At 45.6% G+C, this 18345-nt stretch overlaps 1 protein-coding gene across 17 annotated transcripts in view; it reads right to left on the minus strand.

The window, feature by feature from the left end:
- fhod3 (formin homology 2 domain containing 3) overlaps positions 1–12853 on the minus strand; it is a 637022-nt gene extending 624169 nt beyond the window's left edge. For 5 of the 17 annotated variants that reach the window (XM_033016413.1, XM_033016423.1, XM_033016419.1 and 2 more), the window contains exon 1: positions 12283–12849. In XM_033016413.1, the coding sequence (XP_032872304.1) occupies positions 12283–12447 (165 nt within the window). In that variant the 5' untranslated portion in view covers positions 12448–12849. Of the gene's footprint in view, positions 1–12282 lie in introns of all 17 variants that reach the window. The other 12 variants (XM_033016409.1, XM_033016394.1, XM_033016455.1 and 9 more) reach the window with 10 other exon arrangements.
- Between the last annotated feature and the right edge of the window lie 5492 nt (positions 12854–18345).

The following is an 18345-nucleotide window of genomic DNA, read 5'->3' on the forward strand; positions in this document are numbered from 1 at the left end:
TCTGGGAGAAAGGAATACACATTAAACCAAAAAGCTGCCTTCATTAAACATCTACTGAAAGGGGGTTCATAGGCCAATAATTAGGATTGCAAATAACAAGTGATGAAAGTCAGCAATATGCCAGATTAAGCAGGGACTAACTGTATATATATATATATATACAGGTATGTTTGCTTCATAGTTTTGGTTAATGTGTTAATTTTAAAAATTCAGTTTGCCAAGTGTACTTTGTACATTTGCACAAAAGTCAGAATTAACCCCAGATACTCAAATACTCATTTGCCATTCCCAATGGCTTTCAGTTAACGTGGAATTGTTTCCATCTCCATTGACTACATTTCATCCTGCACTCCAAAGGCTGCTCATTCATCAACCAAGTCATTGTGCAAACACCAATCCAACACTCATTGCTATTTAACATATCAGCAAGAGGCTCTACAAAGGCTGCTTCTCCACGCCTGCAAAATTGGATGCCAATTTCAAAATGTTCAAAGCAACTGCATTTCGTTGTACCCATACTTAGTATTTGTGCAATGACATTAAAGTTGAATTGAATTGAAGTTGAATTGAATTGAATTGAAAAAATTGAATTGAATTGGCCCATCCCCCAAGTTATTGCAGCACTCATTTCTCATTCAGTTACAACTATTAACAGTTTGACAGCTTGCACAGACGCATACAGTTCTGGAGGATCAAACCAGGCAGCACAAGACACCGAGAGCAGATCACCAAGCCCCTCTAGCCTCCTCCAACATTTAACTCCCATCATAGAACACAGTAAAGTACACCGACCCAACACCTATTCCTTTTCTCCAGAGATGCTTCCTGACCCGCTGAGTTATTCCAGCATTTTTTTGTCTATCATCGGTATCTATACACTGTAACGGGCTCGACTGTAATCACGTATTGTCGTACCGCTGACTGGTTAGCATGTAATAAAAGCTTTTCACTGTATCCATGACAATAAACTAACCCAGAACCTGAAGATCCTTCCTAAACACAGTAACCCTGTCCCACTTAGGAAACCTGAACGGAAACCTCTGGAGACTTTGCGCCCCACCCAAGGTTTCTGTGCGGTTCCCGGAGGTTGCAGGTGGTTGCCGGAGGTTGCAGATAGTGGAAGCAGGTAGGGAGACTGACAAAAACCTCCGGGAACCGCACGGAAACCTTGGGTGGGGCGCAAAGTCTACAGAGGTTTCCGTTCAGGTTTCCTAAGTGGGACAGGGGCATAAGGTACAGCCCCCTTCAGATCACAAGGTCCATGTCCAACATGATGCCAAGATAAACTAATCTCATCTGCCTGCACATTATCATATCCCTCTTTTCCATACATATCCATATGCCCATCTTACACAGCACTATCACATCTGAATAGGGAGGATTGCAACAAATGAAGCACCTTGACATCACCTTGAGTCAAACTGAACAAAATGAAGTTATTTCACAGCAGCGCTTCATTAAAAGAACAGCACTTTCAACCCCCAAATATGGGCTACACCAAGCAACACAGCTTTTGAATAGAAACCTGAATTATTTGCAAATGCCCAGAGAGGAAGACCCAAACCAGGTCCAAGTTGCTGGCAGATTGGAGAGTGGCTAATGTGCATCTATTTAAAATGGCTGCAAGGAAGAGGCTGGGAACTATAGGCCAGTGATCCTAACATCTTTGGTAGGTGAGGTACTGGAGAGTATTCTGAAGATACAGTATGTATGCATTTGGATAGATGGGCTGCTTTGGGATAGTCAGCATGGTTTTGTATGTGGCAGATTTTGCCTTAAGAATCTGATCGAGTGGAAATAAATAGGGTAAATGCACACTCACAGCAAGTAGTGTCATCAAGAACCAGGGAACATCAGTTTTTGGTAAGAGGAAAGATAGGAACCAGAGGGGCAACTTTTACATGCAGACAGTGGTGGGTATAGAGAACAAGCTGCCAGAGAGGGTGGTTGAGGGAGATACTAGGCAAGGCAAGGCAAGGCAACTTTATTTATATAGCACATTTCATACACGAGGCAGACTCAAAGTGCTTCACATAAAAACATGTCATACTATACCAACATTTAAGAATACATTTGGACAGTGGGTCATTGGGACTAGTATAGTTGGGGCATCATGGTCAGCATGGACACCTATGACCATTCAGAGGAATACCATACGGTCACATGAAGAACATGTAAACTGCACATAGAAGTCAAAATCAAACTTGGACATTGGCAACAACTGCTTTGCCACCACACATCTCCCACTATCTAACCAGAAATTGGGAAGGTATCATTCAAACCCACTAATCCTGTGAGGTTATCCACTTTGGTGGCAAAAACAGGAAAGTAGACTATTATCTGAATGGTGGCCGATTAGGAAAAGGGGAGATACAACGAGACCTGGGTGTCATGGTACACCAGTCATTGAAAGTAGGCATGCAGGTGCAGCAGGCAGTGAAGAAAGTGAATGGTATGTTAGCATTCATAGCAAAAGGATTTGAGTATAGGAGCAGGGAGGTTCTACTGCAGTTGTTCAGGGTCTTGATGAGACCACACCTGGAGTATTGCGTACAGTTTTGGTCTCCTAATCTGAGGAAAGACATTCTTGCCGTAGAGGGAGTACAGAGAAGGTTCACCAGACTGATTCCTGAGATGTCAGGACTTTCATATGAAGAAAGACTGGATAGACTCGGCTTGTACTCGCTTGAATTTAGAAGATTGAGGGGGGATCTTATAGAAACTTACAAAATTCTTAAGGGGTTGGACAGGCTAGATGCAGGAAGATTGTTCCCGATGTTGGGGAAGTCCAGAACAAGGGGTCACAGTTTAAGGATAAGGGGGAAATCGTTTGGACCGAGATGAGAAAAACATTTTTCACACAGAGAGTGGTGAATCTGTGGAATTCTCTGCCACAGAAGGTAGTTGAGGCCAGTTAATTGGCTATATTTAAGAGGGAGTTAGATGTGGCCCTTGTGGCTAAAGGGATCAGGGGGTATGGAGAGAAGGCAGGTACGGGATACTGAGTTGGATGATCAGCCATGATCATATTGAATGGCAGTGCAGGCTCAAAGGGCCGAATGGCCTATTCCTGCACCTATTTTCTATGTTTCTATGTTCTATGTAAACTAGTAAAACGAAAATTCCAAAAAGGCACAAAGTGAAGTCTCTGATGTAGTCAAGGGTCAAGACACACCAGCACACATAAAAAACAATAGTGCAACAAGACAAAACCAATGCCCTCAGGTCTATGTAGTTCAGAGCTTATTGAAGGTTGTAGCGTTTCATAGCCTGATTGCTGGAGGGAAGTAGCTGTTCCTGAACCTGAATGTTAGTTTTCAGGCTACGGTGCCTTCACGACAGCAGGGGCGAAATGAATGTGTGGCTAAGGTAGTGTGGGTCTCTGATGATGCTGGTGCCCATGGTGGAGAGATCACAACCCGAGATGGACTAGGCCGTGTTCACCAGTTTTGCAACCTTTTCACTCCTGGGCATTCTAGTTGCCGAACTAGGCCACAATGCAACAACAAATGCTATTTTTAGACTGCATTACCAATAAGCTTTATTATATTCCATTTGCAATACAAGTGGGGGCTGCACATTCATCTTTGGTACCAGGAATGGGAGGGAGTATGATGGGAATGGAGAAAATGTGCAGGAGTTCATTTAACTATTCTAAAACACACATGAAAGACTATGGTTTTTAGTTGTGGTTATTCAAAATTGCTGCAAGATTAAAATGAGAATGCCGACATAGGTCAATGTTTGTCTTAACATGAAAGAACAGCCAAGCCACAAAAATTATCCTTTTTCCACGTTGCTGCTAAAACTGCATTTATTGTCTAACCCCAGATGCAAAGACAGTTTCCAATCGTCAAGTCTGGCACCGAGCAGTCAGGATGCTCGCACCTTGGTGCTGGACAATAAAACAAAGGATTCTCTCATATCACAACTAAAATCCATCCTTTCTAAAACCAGAGCAACTTTTTTTTTTAAATGACAAAGCCTCAGGAAGCACATAGAAACATAGAAAATAGGTGCAGGAGTAGGCCATTCGGCCCTTCGAGCCAGCACCGCCATTCAATGTGATCATAGCTGATCATCCAACTCAGTATCCCGTACCTGCCTTCTCTCCATACCCCCTGATCCCTTTAGCCACAAGTGCCACATCTAACTCACTCTTAAATATAGCCAATGAACTGGCCTCAACTACCTTCTGTGGCAGAGAATTCCAGAGATTCACCACTCTCGGTGTGAATAGTGTTTTTCTCATCTCGGTCCTAAAAGATTTCCCCCTTATCCTTAAACTGTGACCCCTAGTTCTGGACTTCCCCAACATCGGGAACAATCTTCCTGCATCTAGTCTGTCCAACCCCTTAAGAATTTTGTAAGTTTCTATAAGATCCCCCCTCAATCTTCTAAATTCTAGCGAGTACAAGCCGAGTCTATCCAGTCTTTCTTCATATGAAAGTCCTGACATCCCAGGAATCAGTCTGGTGACATCCTGAAAGTCCTGACATCCCAGCACCACAGCATGGTTCAGGAACAGCTCCATCCAAGACCACACGGAATTGCAGAGAGTTGTGAACATAGCCCAGACCATCACACAAACCAAACTCACTTCTATGGACTCCAGCAACAGTTCACACTGCCCAAGCAGGCCACCAGCATAATCAAGGAATAAGTCTTACCCCAGCTACTCCTTCTCCCCTCAGGTAAGAGCAGGGTTGCCAACTTTCTCACTCCCAAATGAGGGACAAAAGATCAAAATAAGGGACAAATTCCCGACGGCAATTCGTTGACCGACTCGGCCGTGGCTGGGTGAATGATGAGTTGGCCCGGGTGCTGGACTGCACACAAAGCCCAGCTGGCAGGCCAGTTGAGGAGTTTTGGCCCGCACGACGTCGCGCCCAAAGTCCGGCACCCCGTCCAACTCATGAACCAATGATCGGCCATAAGCGAAGGCCCAATGTCGGACAGCTGGTCGGGCTGCCGACTGACGGGGCCACGGGCGAGGCACTGCTGCTGCACTCCATGGGCTGCACTACGTTGGGACGGGTGAGGCGGGGCCGGACACTGCGTTCCGACACGACAGTCCCCTCGACCCGAGTAGTAGCAGTCAAATATGGGACAAACCAATTTAGCCCAATATACAGGATGTCCCAAGTAATACAGGACAGTAGACAACCCTAGGTAACAGGTACAGAAGTGTCAAACCACAGATTCAAGGACAGCTTCTTCACAGATGTTATCAGGCTACTGTACCATTCTCTTACCAACTAGAGTGCAGTTCTGACCCACCATCTACCTCATTGGAGACTCTCAGATTAACTTTACTCTGACTTTATCTTGTACAAAAACTCTTTTCCCTTTATCCTGTAACTGTACACTGAGGAAGCAGAGGGTGTTGGTAAGTAGGTAGGTTTCAGAATGGAGGCCAGGACAAGTGGTGTACCTCAGGAATGGGTTCTGGACCCATTGTATGATATCAACGGATTGAACGAGAAAGTTGAAGGCATGATTAGCCGGTGACACTAAAATGGATATTGTCACAGATAGTTATCAAAATTACAACAGGATCGTGATCATGGTATCATGGTAAATGGTAGGGAATTGAAGAATACAGTTGAACAGAGGGATCTGGGAATAACCGTGCATAGTTCCTTGAAGGTGGAATCTCATATAGATAGGGTGGTAAAGAAAGCTTTTGGTATGCTAGCCTTTATAAATCAGAGCATTGAGTATAGAAGCTGGGATGTAATGTTAAAATTGTACAAGGCATTGGTGAGACCAAATCTGGAGTATGGTGTACAATTTTGGTCGCCCAATTATAGGAAGGATGTCAACAAAATAGAGAGAGTACAGAGGAGATTTACTAGAATGTTGCCTGGGTTTCAACAACTAAGTTACAGAGATAGGTTGAATAAGTTAGGTCTTTATTCTCTGGAGCGCAGAAGGTTAAGGGGGGACTTGATAGAGGTCTTTAAAGTGATGAGAGGAATAGACAGAGTTGATGTGGATCAGCTTTTCCCTTTGAGAATAGGGAAGATTCAAACAAGAGGACATGACTTCAGAATTAAGGGACAGAAGTTTAGGGGTAACATGAGGGGGAACTTCTTTACTCAGAGAGTGGTAGCGGTGTGGAATGAGTGGTGGCGGCAGGTTCGTTGGTATCATTTAAAAATAAATTGGATAGGCATATGGATGAGAAGGGAATGGAGGGTTATGGTCCGAGTGCAGGCAGGTGGGACTAAGGGAAAAAAGTTGTTCGGCACGGACTTGTAGAGCCGAGATGGCCTGTTTCTGTGCTGTAATTGTTATATGGTTATATGGTTATATCATACGCAAGTAGGTTGGTGAAGGTAGTTGAAAAAGCTACGGGTAAAAAGCTACAATTTGGAAAGGTAAACCAGGGCAGGGTCTTCACAGGGCCAGGCTCTGGGGAGTGCTGCAGAGTAGGATCGGGGAGTGTAAGAACATAGTTACCTGAAAATAGCACCACAAATAGATAGTTTTCGTTATATTGGCCTTCATCAGTCAGGATATGGATTATAGAATGTTCAAGAAGGAACTGCAGATGCTGGAAGATCGACGGTACACAAAAATGCTGGAGAAACTCAGCGGGTGCAGCAGCATCTATGGAGCGAAGGAAATAGGTGACGTTTCGGGCCGAAACCCTTCAGTCTGAAGAAGGGTTTCGGCCCGAAACGTCACCTATTTCCTTCGCTCCATAGATGCTGCTGCACCCTATGGATTATTGAAGTTGGGATGTTATGTTGCAGTTGCTTGAGACGTTGGTGAGAATGCATTTGAAATATTATGTTCAGTTTTAATTACCCAGCTATAGAAGAGTTGCTGCCAAGGTGGAAAGTAGATTTATGAGGATGTTGCCAAGACTTGAGGGCCTGAGCTAAACGGAGAGGTTGGGCAGGCTAGGACTGTATTCCTTGGAGCACAGTAGGACAAGGAGTGATCTGAGAGATGTACAAGATAATGAGGGGTATAGATAAGGTACTCGCCCAGAGTCTTTTCCCTAGAGTAGGGAACAATGAACCAGAGGACCAAGGTTTAAGGCGAGAGAAAGATTGCGTAGAAATCTCGAGACAACTTTTTCCATTCAGAGGTTGATGGGAATATGAAACAAACTGTCCCAGGTGATAGTTTAGGCAGGTACTGTAACAACATTTAAAATACATTTGGACAGGTACATGGATAGGAAAGGTTTTAAAGCATTATGGGTCAAATGCAGGCAGGTGGGATTAGTGTAGATGGGGCATCTCGGTTGGCCTGGGCAAGTTGGGTTCAGTTTAGTTTGGAGATAGAGCTGAAACAGACCCTTCGGCCCGCCGGGTCTGTGCCGACTGGCGATCCCCACATATTAACACTATCCTACACCCACTAGGGACAATTTTAACATTTACCAAGCCAATTAACCTACAAACCTGTACGTCTTTGGAGTGTGGGAGGAAACCGAAGATAACCATATAACCATATAACAATTACAGCACGGAAACAGGCCATCTCGACCCTTCTAGTCCGTGCCGAACACATAATCTCCCCTAGTCCCATATACCTGCGCTCAGACCATAACCCTCCATTCCTTTCCCATCCATATAACTATCCAATTTATTTTTAAATGATAAAAACGAACCTGCCTCCACCACCTTCACTGGAAGCTCATTCCACACAGCTACCACTCTCTGAGTAAAGAAGTTCCCCCTCATGTTACCCCTAAACTTCAGTCCCTTAATTCTCAAGTCATGTCCCCTTGTTTGAATCTTCCCTACTCTCAGTGGGAAAAGCTTTTCCACGTCAACTCTGTCTATCCCTCTCATCATTTTAAAAACCTCTATCAAGTCCCCCCTTAACCTTCTGCGCTCCAAAGAATGAAGCCCTAACTTGTTCAACCTTTCTCTGTAACTTAGTTGCTGAAACCCAGGCAACATTCTAGTAAATCTCCTCTGTACTCTCTCTATTTTGTTGACATCCTTCCTATAATTAGGCGACCAAAATTGTACACCAGATCTCGGAGAAAACCCATGCAGGTCACGGGGAGAACGTACAAACTCCGTACAGACAGCACCCGTAGTCGGGATCGAACCCGGGGACTATTTCCATGCTGTATGTTTAATGCACTTTGAGCAATTCATGCGAGCACGATATCATGGTCCTGTTATTGAACATCACAACACGCACTTTATATTTTAAAAATACTTCACTTTAGAATAGATTTCCTTTATTGTTTGATTGTATCATGACCCTTCATCACTTTACTAAGTGGCATAAAGAAATATGTCTCAATGAGAGAGGGTGGGGGTGACAAAGTTAGACATTTGACCCAAAACATTAAGTGTTCCTTTCGCCAGAGATTGTGCCTAACCTGCCAAGTGTTTCCAACATTCTCTGATCTTATTTCAGCCCAATCAAAAATGAATATAAGCAACAAAGGGAGCAGGAGGGCATATCAACAAGTTAATGCTGTTTACATTTGCACAGTGCTGCCAAAATCTCCGCACCTTTATGCAATGCATTGCTGGGTGATTTGTAAGAGCCATATTTAGCTCTTCAAATCCATAGATTGGACTGCATCCAATGTGACAAATGCATGTCTAGAACAGTCTGACAAAACTAACGCCGAGTTACTCCAGCATTTCGTGTCTACCTTCGATTTAGTCCAGCATCTGCAGTTCTTCCTTACACAAAGACTAACATAATGCTCCATTACCATGGCAGTTTATGTATTATTTATTAATGTGCAAGTTCATCAAATCAGGCTTTGTTATATTACTGTCATGCTATATTACTGTCAACTATCTTCACCAAATGAACAATCCAAGCTTCGCAATACACATTTCAACATTCAGCATAACATAACGCAAACACAGTTAAAATATTTATTCCACTCGTTCAGTTAATTGCAAACCAACATTGACAGCTGGCACTTCTTTATTTGGTGCATGCAGCATCTGGTAAAACTTCAAGTGCCCCTTAATGCATTATAACACCATTCCTCGTAATGCATAGCAATTGAATGTGGAGGATGGTTTAAACTGAATATAGGCAAATCGCTGTAATAACTCAGCGGGTCTGGAGAAAGGAAATAGGGTCTGAAGAAGGGTCTCGACCCGAAACGTCATCTATTCCTTTTCTCCAGAGATGCTGTCTGACCTGCTGAGTTACTCCAGATTTTTGTATCTACATGGTGATTGAACAGATTTCAATACACAAACCCCATTGAACCAGAAAACTGAAATAAAAAAGGTATTCTGGGCAGCAGAGTGGTGCAGCAGTGGAGTTGCTGCCTTACAGTGCCAGGGACACGGGTTCAATGCTGACTGCAGGTGATGTCTGTACGAAATTTGTACGTCCTTCACGTAATGGGCCTATCCCACTTAGGTGATTTTTTTCAGCGACTGCCGGCAGCCGTCATAGTCGTAGCAAGTCGCCGAAAAACCAGCGTCTTGACCCCCCTACAACAATGTCTACGACAAAGTTTACAACAATCTACCACCTAGTCGACGTCTAGCTATGGCAAGCTACCGACAACCGGCGACCCATTAGGACATCCACCTGCCACAAGCTATGACAAGGTAAGATAATTCAGTCTCTGGTCGACTTCGGTAGTCGCCAATGGAATTCACCAAAGTCATCACCGGTGACAACCTACGCCATCCTGGCGACAACCTACGACACCACCTATGCCAGGAGAAGTCAAGCTACGCTCATTTGCGTCAAGCCAACAGTCGGCAAAAAGTTTCAAAATCCAGCGGCGACCAGAAAAACGCTACGATTCTTTTGGCGACTGAGGAGATGACTCACAACCATGCAGACGACACCCCCTGCGACCATGTGGTGACAGCCTAGTTGCCTGCAGTCGCCTAAAAAAATTACCTAAGTGGGACAGGGGCATAACTGTGTGAGTTTTCTCCGGAGCTCCCGTTTCCTCCCACATTCCAAAGATTGGAGGTTAATTGGTAAGGATTGTAAATTACCCCTAGTGTGTAGGATAGTGCTAGTGTACCGGGATCGCTGGTCGGCACAGACACGGTAGGACAGAGAGTCCGTCTCTGCACTATATCGCCAAATAAACTAAAGCTATGAACCAATACTATAGCCAAACAGCCATTTCTTTAAAAAATGGAACAATTATCATTTTCTGGCTTCTCCACCATTTGGAGTGAACACACAAAATTATGGCCTTTCATGTTACTACAATTCTTGCAATTGGTTTCACAGGCTATCAAGCAGTCGTTTGATGACTTCCCCATCTCCCCTGCCTTCGTCAGCTTAAGGGGACCCGAATCGGCAAATCTTCCACTTCACAACAGCAATCCCAAACTTCCTCGACCTGGACTAATCACAATCCAACCATATATCCCTGTGATTCCAGGCAGGTTGGGGCATTTCAACGACCAGTCTCACCCTCTTCTCCCCTCTCCATTCAAGCAAGAAGTTTGAAAATGCACACCTTCCGATTCAGGCTCGGTTGCATCCCAGCTGTTATCAGGAAACCCAGACAGAATGCAGGACAGCTGGAGAGACGTCCTGACGTCCCATCTACCTCATAGGAGACCTTTGAACTGTCGTTATCTTGCACCAAATGAAGAGTCCTCTTGCAATGCAGGATACACTTTATCCTGTATCATCTGTACACTGTGGACTACTTGATTGTAATCATGAATAGTAATTTCCTAGACTGAAACAAAAATGCGTTTCACTGTACTACGGTACACGTGACAATAATAAAAATACAAGTCAAATGGCAGCGCCAATGTGTTTCTTCAGTTAGCGCTCACACAAGTGTGATTGGTTGTTAAGGCTGCACAAGAAACTGCAGATGCTAAAATCTTGAGCAAAACAGAGTGCTGGAAGAATTCTGAGGGTCAGACAGCATCTGTGGATGGAATGGATAGGGGATGTTTCGGGTCTATTCATTTCCCTCCCCAGAGATGATGCCTGACCCATTGAGTTCCCCCAATACTGTTTTGCTGGTTAGTATAGGCAGGTTTGCAAAACAAATGGCAATACACGTTAGTAATACACGCCTCCTTTGTTCCTTGCAGCGAGGAATGCACTTGTTCACACCGTGACCAAGCAGCTTCGGAGCAAAGTCCGCATTGGAAATGAGGCACCGGTCGCTGCTTGGAGCCGTGTCTGGAGATTGCCGAGCTGCAGCTACTCAACGACTTGATAGAGCAAAAAATACAAAGTGCTGGAGGAACGGGGAGGGGAATGGGCAGGTGATGTTTCGGGTTGGGACCTTTCTTCAAACTCAATAGTGAATACCCTTTAGATAAAACGAAAGGCAGAGCGAAAAGTGCCGGCAAAGAATGCAATTGCAAGGGAAAAACCGAACACTTCCCAATCTCAAGGGTCCACGCCCCCGCCACCAATTTAGGGGAGGGGAGAGATACTCTCCGCCCCCGGAACAGGAGCATGGGATGGGACATTCGCCCAGAAAGTGGATTAAGGTTTTAATTATCTTAACGTTGCGAGGGACAACCCCGGTCGCGAAACACGTTGAGTGCAAGCCAGAGTTAGGAGGAAGGAGTGGTTGGGGTGGAGGTGGTGGGATTAAGTGTCCAGACATACAGTAGGGCATTTGGTCACTGGGACCACCGCGAATTGATGGGAGGAAGCGCCAGTCTTTACTGCGGGTCGTGCAAACGCTTCCTCCTCCGCTTCGAGCCCACTGCAGAGCCGGCCGGTGGGTCAGTCCATGCTTAGCAGCAGGCAGCCGTGGTAATGTTTGCCTCGTTGCCCTTCACCCAGCCCGCCCGCCCGCCAGGAGCCCAGTCAACCCTAGGTGGGACAGACCGGCGCATCCGACCCTCTGAGCGCCGCAGACGGGATCCCGCACTGCGGTGGCCCCGCTCCGAGCTCTGCACCAAGCCGCAGCCCATATAACACCATCTCCCCGCTCTTCACGGCGAGCATTACCGGCTGCTCAATGCACTTATCACCCACCCCAGCCCGAAATCAATTACTCTCTGGGACAACACCAAACACAAATAAAAATCACGTTGACATCCCTTGACTGAATTCAAAAATCGCACACGCCACACACACTAATCAAGAACTGCACTCGCTCTCAGGGGCAGCGGGGCACAGACACCCCCTTCAATCGCTTATTTATCTGCCCGGGGAAATAAAGTGCACAAATTGACTGCAGTGAGGATAATTCCAATATGCAGGACGCCACTAAACGGGCACACACACACACCCTCTCCCAGTAACACAAGGCAGGTAAAGCCCCGACCACCTAGCGCCAGCCGTGGCTCCCACCCCCGCCGGCTCGCTCACCTTGTGCGGCGCCTGGAGAAGTCGGTGCAGCCCCGCGATCTGATTGATAAGCGAGATGTCCAGTCGGAAAGTGTAGAGCGGGGGGCGGGTGGGCTCCGGGAAGTTGGTGCTATTGAACGGATCGGTGTCATCGAGGAACTGGACCCTGCAGACCAAGGTGGCCATGGCCGGTCCATAAACAGAGGCAGAAATGTTTTAAAGAAAAGGGGGTGGGGTGGTGAAGGGGAAAGAGAGAGATGAGTGAGCCGCCTGGTTCCGTGCTGGGGATTAGCCCGCTCGGCTCAGCCCAGCCAGGGCTTGGCAGAACGGTCACTCACTCGGCTCCTGCCGCAGCCGCTGGAATTCGGCTAATCCCGACACTGGCTAGAGAACGACGAGGAACTCCCCCCTCCTTCCTTCCATCAATCCATCCATCAGCCCTTCTCCGCAGGAGAGCAGACAGCGAGCGGCTTCCGCGCCACCAGTCCGAGCGAGAGCACCGGCCACCCAGCGCCCCCCAGCTGTTCAACTCTGCGAGTCTCAGGAGACTGTAGCTCAGAGGTTGCCAGCCACGGCTAGAGCGTCTGCACGGAACCATTCGCAGTCAATCATTCTTCAAGAGGGAGTTACATCTAGCTCTTGAGGCTGAATGAATCAAGGGATGTGGGGGGAAAAAGCAGGAACTGATTTACTGATTTCAGACGATCAGCCATCTCTCCGGATCCTCACTTACTAATGCTAGTTTGCCTTTCGTCGTTGCTGCTACTTCAGCACCCGAATTTAATTTATTCTAACAATCAAAATGCTGAAAATAACCCAATTCCAGCATCTGCAGTTTCTCTCGTCTCTCATCCAACAAGTTTTATTTTAACTCTGCATCAAATAATCGACAGAACGGGTTTATGAAAAAATTATTCAGCAGGTGTAATTGGATTGAAAGTGTTTCAGGAACACATATTGCAGTTATCACAGTTACCGTGAATTTACCATTCAAGTTTAAATATTCAATATTTCATAGCGCGTTTTGAATGTAAAGTTTATACTATGGTCTAGGGACTAAAGCTTTCAAGGCTGCTAATATATTATTGTGTTTAAGCACCATTCGAGTGCGTGTAGGCGACAGTTACCAGTGGAGTGTCAATAGATCCCAGTTTAGGAAACTGAAGAGGAATGGAATGGGTAGACGTATTGCCGCTTCTTCCTCCAACCTGCTGCAACCCCAGCAAGTTACCGGAATGATTAGGATCGAAATGCCAGCTACCCATACTACAGGCACCATCTAGTGGTACTGGGAATGCACGCAAGTGAAGTGAAGTTTATTTGCGGAAGAGTTGAACCGTACTCGTGTCAGAGTCAGTGTGGAAACAGGCCGTTCGGCCAAACCTTTCCCACACCGACCAACATTTACCATCAGCCTGCATTTGGCCCTTATCCCTTTAAAACTGTCCTATCCATGTACCTGTCCAAATCTTTCTTAAACATTGCCATAGTACCTGCCTCAACTGCCTCCTCCAGCAGCTCAGTCCATACACTCACCACTCACTGTCTGAGAAACTTAGAGAATGTCAGAGAAAGTCACCCCTCAGGTTTCCATTAAATATTTCCCCCTTCACCTTGAACCTATGTCCTCTGATTTTCAATTCCCCTACTCTGGGCAAGAGACTGTGCGTTTACTCGATCTATTTTCTCGTGTGTAGGCGAGAACTCCAAAATAGGCATCATTTAAAGGATATTTCAATTGAACCACAAGAGACTGTAGATACCGAAATATTAAGCTAAACAAATTGGAGGAACTCAGTGGGTCGGGTAGCATCTGTGGAGGGAACGGACGGAGGTTTGGGACCTTTATCCAAGCTGATGGAATGTGAGGGTGAGGGGGTCGAAAGCTGGAAAAGAGGAGTATGGGGCAAACTGCCAAATGGTAGGTGGAGACAGGCAAGGGGGGCGATTGGAAGACGGGTGGAGATAGTGACAATAGCTAGAGGTTAAAGAAGCAAAGGGATAACAGATATGGAAAGGCAAGTGTAATGTAAAGCAAGGGAGGTGATACAGATGGAAGAGGAAGGAGCCGGGAAAAGGAGAGAGAAGAGGCTAAAAGGGAAATGGGGATGAGAAGGAGAAAGACAAATGTTCAGAAGAGGGGAAATGAACAGGTTGACCAGGGTGGTGGAAGAAGTGTGCACACTAGGGTTTCTTTGGGGCGGGGGTGGGGAGGGGGGGGGGGGGGGGGTGGGGTGGGGAGGGGGGGGGGGGGCGGATGGGGTGGGGGGGGGGGGGTGGTGGAGAGGAGTTAGCACTTGAAATTAGAGAATGCAGAGTTCATACTGTTGGGTTACCCAAATGCAATACAAAGTGCTGATATGTGGTATCACTGACAGTGGAGGCAGCCATTGACAGAACTGTCAATATTGGAGTGGCTAATAACCAAGAGCTACAGCAGACTGGTGGACAGAATGCAAGTGCTCAGCAAAACATTCACCTGGCATAGCCGATGCAGGCAAGGCCATATCAGGAGTACCGGATGCAATTCCCTGTGCAATCTTTCGCAGCTTTCCACCCCCTAATCCATCGGTCTGAAAAAAGATGCCAACACGAAATATCGGGTCCATTCCTTCCACAGACGCTGCCCGACCCACTGGGTTCAAGCATTTTGTCTTATTTGCTCCGGAAGAGATTTTGTTGAGCCCTTCTCTTTCCCTTAACACAGTGCCCTCCGTCCTTTACCTTGTTCCACTCAATTTGTGAACCTGGATTCACTGCACCCCTTCAGCTGCCAGAGAAAGGAACTGTTCCTTCCTACGAGTTGCCCCGAAGACCACATACATTTGACAATCAGCACACATCCATTGTGAGCTCAAGTGTTTATTGAAGGCTTAATATGCCCAATACTTTTCACCCTCGGGTGTTTGCCTAGCTTCCATTTATTGTATCCATGCTATTTGCTTAAACTTTGTGATGACAAGATTATATATTCTGCTTTAAAATTTCTCAGTGATCTGCTCGTTTCCGTTGAGAGACCTTCCCATGACAACCACTGAAAACTGGTCAAATCAGGCGGCTTGCTTTAATTCCCTTGATCCAGGCAAGGTTTAGTTTAGTTTATTATTGTCACTTGTACCAAGGTACAATTAAAAGCTTTTGTTTGCATGCATATCCAGTCAAAGACTATACATGTATACAATCAAGCCGTCCACAGATCCTCATCTGGGACCAGCCACAAAGTCGCCACACTCAGGCACCATCTGGTACTGCAGTATATAGCAGGCATGAAAGATAGATTCTGGTCAAATAACTGTTGCTATATAGTGTTTCTGGTCGCTAATCAATGAACAACTTTCTCCCAGTAGAAAGTTTATCAGGCTAACCTGTTATTAAACCCCAAGGTGACAACTGGTAACAGGCACACACAATATCTACTCCCTCCCATCATCTTCCCAGCAGAATGGGAAGAGCAATTGGGAGGCTGGTGAATGAAGTGTCATTGTCCTTGTACAGATGACAGGTAGAAGCCATAGAGAGCAAACTGATTGATACGACAAAGGGAACGTGGGAGAGAGGTTTTGGTCAATACCTTATTGCAGAAAGTTCCTTTGTCCAGTCCATTCAATAGACAATAGGTGCAGGAGTAGACCATTCGGCTCTTCGAGCCAGCACCGCCATTCAATGTGATCATGGCTGATCATCCCCAATCAGTACCCCGTTCCTGCCTTCTCCCCATATCCCCCGACTCCGCTATTTTGAAGAGCCCTATCTAGCTCTCTCTTGAAAGGATCCAGAGAACCGTCCTCCACTGCCCTCTGAGGCAGATAATTCCACAGACTCATCACTCTCTGTGAGAAAAAGTGCTTCCTCGTCTCCGTTCTAAATGGCTTACTCCTTATTCTTAAACAGTGGCCCCTGGTTCCCAACATCGGGAACATGTTTCCTGCCTCTAGCGTGTCCAAACCCTTAACAATCTTATATGTTTCAATGAGATCCACTCTCATCCTTCTAAACTCCAGAGTGTACAAGCCCAGCTGCTCTATTCTCTCAGCATATGACAGTCCCGCCATCCCGGGAATTAACCTTGTAAACCTACGCTGCACTCCCTCAATATCAAGAATGTCCTTCCTCAAATTAGGGGACCAAAACTGTACACAATACTCCAGGTGTGGTCTCACGAGGGCTCTGTACAACGGCAGAAGGACCTCTTTGTTCCTATATACGATTCCTCTTGTTAGGAAGGCAGATTACTATCTAAATGGCGTCAAGTTGGGAAAAGGGGAAGTACAACAGGATCTGGTAGACCTTGTACATCAGTCTATGAAAGTAAGCATGCAGGTGCAGCAGGCAGTGAAGAAAGCGAATGGCATGATTGCCTTTATAACAAGAGGAATCGAATATTGGAACAAAGAGGTCCTTCTGCAGTTGTACAGAGCCCAAGTGAGACCACACGTGGAGTATTGTGTACGGTTTTGGTCCCCTAATTAGAGGAAGGACATTCTTGCTATTGAGGGAGTGCATAGTGAGTAAGTTTGTTGGCCAAGTATTCACATACAAGGAATTTGCCTTGGTGCTCCGCCCACAAGTAACAACATGACACGGTGACAGTTACAAATGACTCAGAAAACACTAAACATTAATAATAAAACATTAATGATAAAACACCATTGATCAAGCAGGTGAACCAACAAAATACCAGATCAAAGGGAGGCTACAGATTTTTGGCTGTTGAGTAGAGCAACTACTCGTGGATAAAAACTGTTTTTATGTCTGGCTGTGGCAGCTTTGACAGTCCGGAGTCGCCTTCCAGAGGGAAGTGATTCAAAGAGTTTGTGGCCAGGGTGAGAGGGGTCAGAGATGATCTTGCCCGCACGCTTCCTGACCCTTGCAGTGTACAGTTCATCAATGGAGGGAAGGTTGCAGCCAATAATCTTCTCTGCTGATCGGACGATTCGCTGCAGCCTCCAGGTGTCGAGCTTGGTGGCCGAGCCAAACCAGACCATGATGGAGAAGGCGAGAACAGACTCTACGATGGCCATATAGAATTGGACCATCATTGCCTGTGGCAGATTGTGCTTCCTCAGCTGCCGCAGGAAGTACATCCTCTGTTGTGCCTTTTTGACTGTGGAGTAGGTGGAGACCATGGAAAATAGATGGAGTAAGCCATTCAGCCCTTTGAGCCAACAGCTGATCACCCAAAATTAGTACCCCATTCCTGCTTTCTCCCCACATCCCTTGATTCAGTGAGCCTCAAGCGCTATATCTAACTCTCTTGAAAACATCTAGCGAATTGGCCTCCACTGCCTTCTGTGGCAGAGAATTTTCCAGATTCACAACTCTCTGGGTGGAAAAGTATTACCTCATCCCCCATCTCAGTCCTCGGCATATCTTATTTCAGACATTACTGCCTAAAAGTGAGCACAATTTTAAGCATACAGCTGAACCAGAAAAGCATCATAATCATTGTAACTGATTTTAAATCATCTTATTATTTCTACATGGGAATTGCATCTCCTGGTATATTTCTCCTTGCTCAGACTGCACTTTGATTTAATGTTTCCTCCAGGTCCAACTGCAGGAGCTGCTCACTTTCAATTGTTGGATGAAGTTATTTCCCTTTCACTTTGTGATATTTGAAAACAGACTTTTTCTTGCAGTTGTGTCTCAGAATGGAGGTAGATGAGACTGCATGGGTAACCTACAAGCCAACAGCATGAACATTGAATTGTCTAATTTAAAATTTTTTTTTATTAGAAGTACGGTAAGTTACAATAATACACAACACATGTCTTAATACATTTTTTTTTTGTACTGCTTCATTTTTTAAGCTTTAAGAAAAAGATAGAAGTAAAGAAAGTAAGGAAAGTGCGCAAGAGTCGTGAAGGTGCAAGAGAGTGTTGAGAAAAAAAAGCCCCTTAGAAAAGAAGTTAGAGAAGGAAGTAAAGAAAGAAAGAAAGTAGACCCTAGAAAAGAAGGAAAAAGAAAGGAGAAACAATCGCTCTATTATAACATTAAATTCCGCAGAAAGGGAACTACCAACCAAGTCTGTTTTTGTTGTTGTTTTTGTTGCCAGATCCTGGTACCATTTATTTATTTATTTAT

This window comes from Amblyraja radiata, chromosome 2, assembly GCF_010909765.2.
Source record: "Amblyraja radiata isolate CabotCenter1 chromosome 2, sAmbRad1.1.pri, whole genome shotgun sequence".
Lineage (NCBI taxonomy): Eukaryota > Metazoa > Chordata > Chondrichthyes > Rajiformes > Rajidae > Amblyraja > Amblyraja radiata.